This window comes from Tupaia chinensis, unplaced genomic scaffold, assembly GCF_000334495.1.
Source record: "Tupaia chinensis unplaced genomic scaffold, TupChi_1.0 Scaffold144901_1, whole genome shotgun sequence".
Taxonomy (NCBI): domain Eukaryota; kingdom Metazoa; phylum Chordata; class Mammalia; order Scandentia; family Tupaiidae; genus Tupaia; species Tupaia belangeri.
The window spans coordinates 24,054-27,928 of NW_006204761.1; the positions used below are offsets into that span (position 1 = coordinate 24,054).

At 38.0% G+C, this 3,875-nt stretch overlaps 1 protein-coding gene across 1 annotated transcript in view; it reads left to right on the forward strand.

The window, feature by feature from the left end:
* LOC102502253 (vomeronasal type-2 receptor 116-like) overlaps positions 1-996 on the forward strand; it is a gene marked incomplete at its 3' end in the record, with an annotated part of 12,762 nt that extends 11,766 nt beyond the window's left edge. The window contains exon 4 of the mRNA XM_014583855.1: positions 102-996. Coding sequence (XP_014439341.1) covers positions 102-996 — 895 coding nt within the window. The remainder of the gene's footprint in view (positions 1-101) is intronic.
* Positions 997-3,875: the final 2,879 nt, after the last annotated feature.

A 3,875-nucleotide genomic window follows, 5' to 3' on the forward strand; every position in this document is an offset into this window, starting at 1 on the left:
CAGGGGCTTTATCTGCACATAATTACATAACAGTGACCATTTCCTTCAACATGACAATCAATTTGTGAAACTGAATTGCTGCATCTTTGATTTTCCACCAGATGCAAAGCAGTGTATCCAGTGCCCAGCTCAAGAATACTCAAACAGTGAGCGAACTCGCTGCCTCCCCAAGCGTGTGACTTTCCTGGCTTTTGAAGATGCTTTGGGGACAGCCATGACCTGCATGGTTTTGTGCTTCTTTGTCCTCACTGCTGTAGTTTTGGGAGTCTTTGTCAAGTACCGAGACACACCCATTGTCAAGGCCAACAACCAGGCTCTCAGCTTTATTCTGCTCATCTCCCTCCTGCCATGCTTCCTCTGCTCCTTGCTCTTCATTGACCATCCTAACACAACCACCTTTGTTCTCCAACAAGTCACATTTGGCCTTGTGTTCACTGTAGCTGTTTCCACCATTCGGGCCAAAACAATTACTGTTATTCTGGCATTCAAGGCTATGAAACCTGGGAGAAAAGTTAGGTGCTTGCTGCTCTCAGGGGCTTCCAACTCTGTCATTCCCATTTGTTCCCTGATCCAAATAATTATCTGTGGAATCTGGTTGGGAACTTCTCCCCCTTTTGTTGACATAGATTCACATTCTGAGTCCCAAAACCTCATCAGTGTGTGCAACAAGGGCTCAGTCATTGCCTTCTACTGTGTCCTGGGCTACCTGGGTTTCTTGGCTCTGGGGAGCTTTACAGTGGCTTTCCAGGCCAGGTACCTGCCTGACACATTCAATGAAGCCAAGTCCCTCACATTCAGCATGCTGGTGTTCTGCAGTGTCTGGGTTACATTTGTCCCTGTCTATCACAGCACCAAGGGGAAATTCATGGTGGTTGTGGAGATCTTTTCCATTTTGGCCTCCAGTGTTGGGCTCCTATGCTGCATCTTTGCCCGCAAGTGCTACATTATTCTGTTAAGGCCTGATAAGAACTCTTGGAAAGCTTTAAAAAACAGAAGGTGTTTCAAATAAAATCTAAAATTCAATGTCATAAGCCTCTATCACAATTTTAGGGTTTTAAGCCAAAAGTGTACTACTTTTATTTTCTCATAGTATAAAGTGACTGAAAATGACTGACTTAAATAGCTACATTTTATTAGTTATTTAATATTTATTTTGTTCTCAGAGAAAGCTTTTTACTTTTGTATAGTTAGCAATAGTGTCTATATTTTCATATCTGGTTTATTGATTGTATCTTCTTTCTCTTTTCTAGGAAGGTCTATCTAAAGTCTAGTCAGTTTCTTGATGTTAAAACAACTAGCTAGTAGTTACATGGTTTCTTTACATGATTCCTACGTCTCTTATTTATACCCATTCTAATTTAATATTTTTGTTTCTACTAGCATTTAGTTTACTTTGCTCTTCTTTTTGAAATTTCTTGATGTGTCATATAGTTAATCTGATGTATTTCATCTTTTTTTCCCATTCCAGAGAATTTTATTTTACCTTTTTCTTAAGTTAAGTTAGAACCTTGTTTAACATTTTACCTAAATGTTGAGAAACTGCCTAGAAATGCTCAGCAGAATTCAATAATTATATGAAGAGAACAAATAAAATATATCCACTAAAACAAAGTTATTTTAGCTGGAAGCACTTAAGATTGGTTGCCTCCATTCTTAAAAAGTTGTGGGTCCAGTAGGTGGCATAGTGATTAAGGCACTGGACTCACACACTGAGTTATGGATCTGGCACCTTGAAACTCACCCTCAAAACATGTACATGCATACCTAAAATCCTGAGTTGAGAATGAAGGAGAAGGGATTGTAGTGAGACAATTCTTCTTGTGTGGAGGGTGATTTCTCACATTCTGTCTCTGTCACTTTCTCTCTGTTGAGTGCTCATATCCATAACAAAGATCTCTCTAAAAAAATGTTGTAAAGTAGGACCAGCAGGTGGAAAAGTCGTTAAAGTACTGGATTTTACATGATTATCCACAGTTCAAATCCTTGATATAGCTCCTTGAAAATCATACTAGGTATATTTTCATGTGTGTCTAAAATCCCAGGATCAGAATGAAGGAGAAGGGATTGTGACTTGGCCATATCCCCTGGGGGAGGGGGGTTCTCACTTTCTCTCTCTTCAGCTTTAAAAAGTACACACAACCTATCTCAAAAATATTAGGAAAAAAAAAAGAGTTGTATAGTTGCAAGATGATTCACTGCTGATTAAGTGTTTAGCAATTTTAAGAGGAAATGATATATTTAATAAATTCCAATCTATTAGTAAATTTATATTTGGTTAATTACAATGTAATTATTGTAAATTGATTTACTCTATTTAAAAATTTTGCTAGGGAACCAGCAGTTAGCGTAATGGCCATGTCGCTGGACTCCCACGTAGTCGACTGCGGTTCGTGTCCCGGACCCGATGGCTTAAAACTCATGCCGGGCACGTGTACGTGCGTGCCCAAGATCCCGAGAGGAGAATGGAGGAGAAGGGATTGCGGCGTGACCATCCCCCGTGGGGGGTGATTTCTCGCTTTCTGTCTCTATGTCTCTCTCTGTCTGTCTGGCGAGCGCACGCGCCCTACAGTGAAAATCTCTCCAAAAAAAAAAGACCAAAAAAAAAAGAAAAATTTTGCTATAGGGCATGTGCACTCATCAGAGAGACAGAGAAACAGAGACAAATTACTCCCCCAGAGTCATGACCATGCCGTCGTTCATTTTTTTCTCATTTTCATCTCTGGATCTTGGGCATGCATGCACAAGCACCTGGTGAGAGTTTTAAGTCACTGCGTTCAGGACTTGAATTGCAGTCAAACACATGCAAGTCCAGTAACTTAATTTACTCTTTGGATTGAGTTCTGGTAATATTAAACTTTTAATGTAAAAACATTAACATATTTTAGCTTTCCTACATGTAATCCATTTTACACTCTTGAGAAAAAAATAATGGGAGAACTTGAGGTCATGATCTCAATGCAGAGAATGTTTTACTCTTTAGTTACATTTCTTGGTTTAACATTTAAAATGTTAATTTATAAGAAGTAAATCATGTGATTTTTCAATTTACATTGTTTAGAAATATTGCATTGAGAAAATAGAGGCTTCAAACTTAAAAATAGAAACAAAATTAGTTCTGCAGCTTTAGAAAATTAATAAAAAGTCATTGTTTATATCAGTGAATTTTGATGTATTAATAGAGAATGGTTAATAAAATTACCGTGTAGATGACTATTAAAGAATGTGCATCATTTTCAGAATCTTGTGTATCTATTTTTTTAAGGGGGTTTTGCTTAGAGTAACCTGTGCTTGCCAGAAAGAGAGAGAAAGACACCTACAGTGATAGGCAAAGTGAGAAATAACGTCTAAGGGGGAATGTCCACACCACAATCCCTCCTTCATTTTTCTCCTATGATATTGGGCATGCACGCACATACACCTCATCTGAATTTCAAGTCACTGGTCTTGACTCACACTGCTGTCAGTCATCAGGGAATCCAGCAACATAAATGCTATGCCATCTGTTGATCCACTCCCTTCCAGGTCTTTATACTCATATTTGGTGTCCAGAGACCGATGATCTTATTTTGAAAAGGATTTTTTTTTGTCTTTATGCCTTCTTGCCCATCTCATCACCAAGTCTCACATAACTCAGATTTCTGGCTTGAGTATGCTTGCAATATTGTTCACCCAGACACACATGAAAATTTTAAACACCATGAAATATCCATATATCAATATAATGTTTATCCCAGAAGGTTAATAGATGACTGAAGGTATGGAATACTTCTTTCATGAAATATTATTTGAAAACGTTTTATATAGAGAGAAAGATGGAGAAATTGAGACCCAAGGTGGGAAAAAAGATTCCAAATAGAATAAATATAAAAATATTC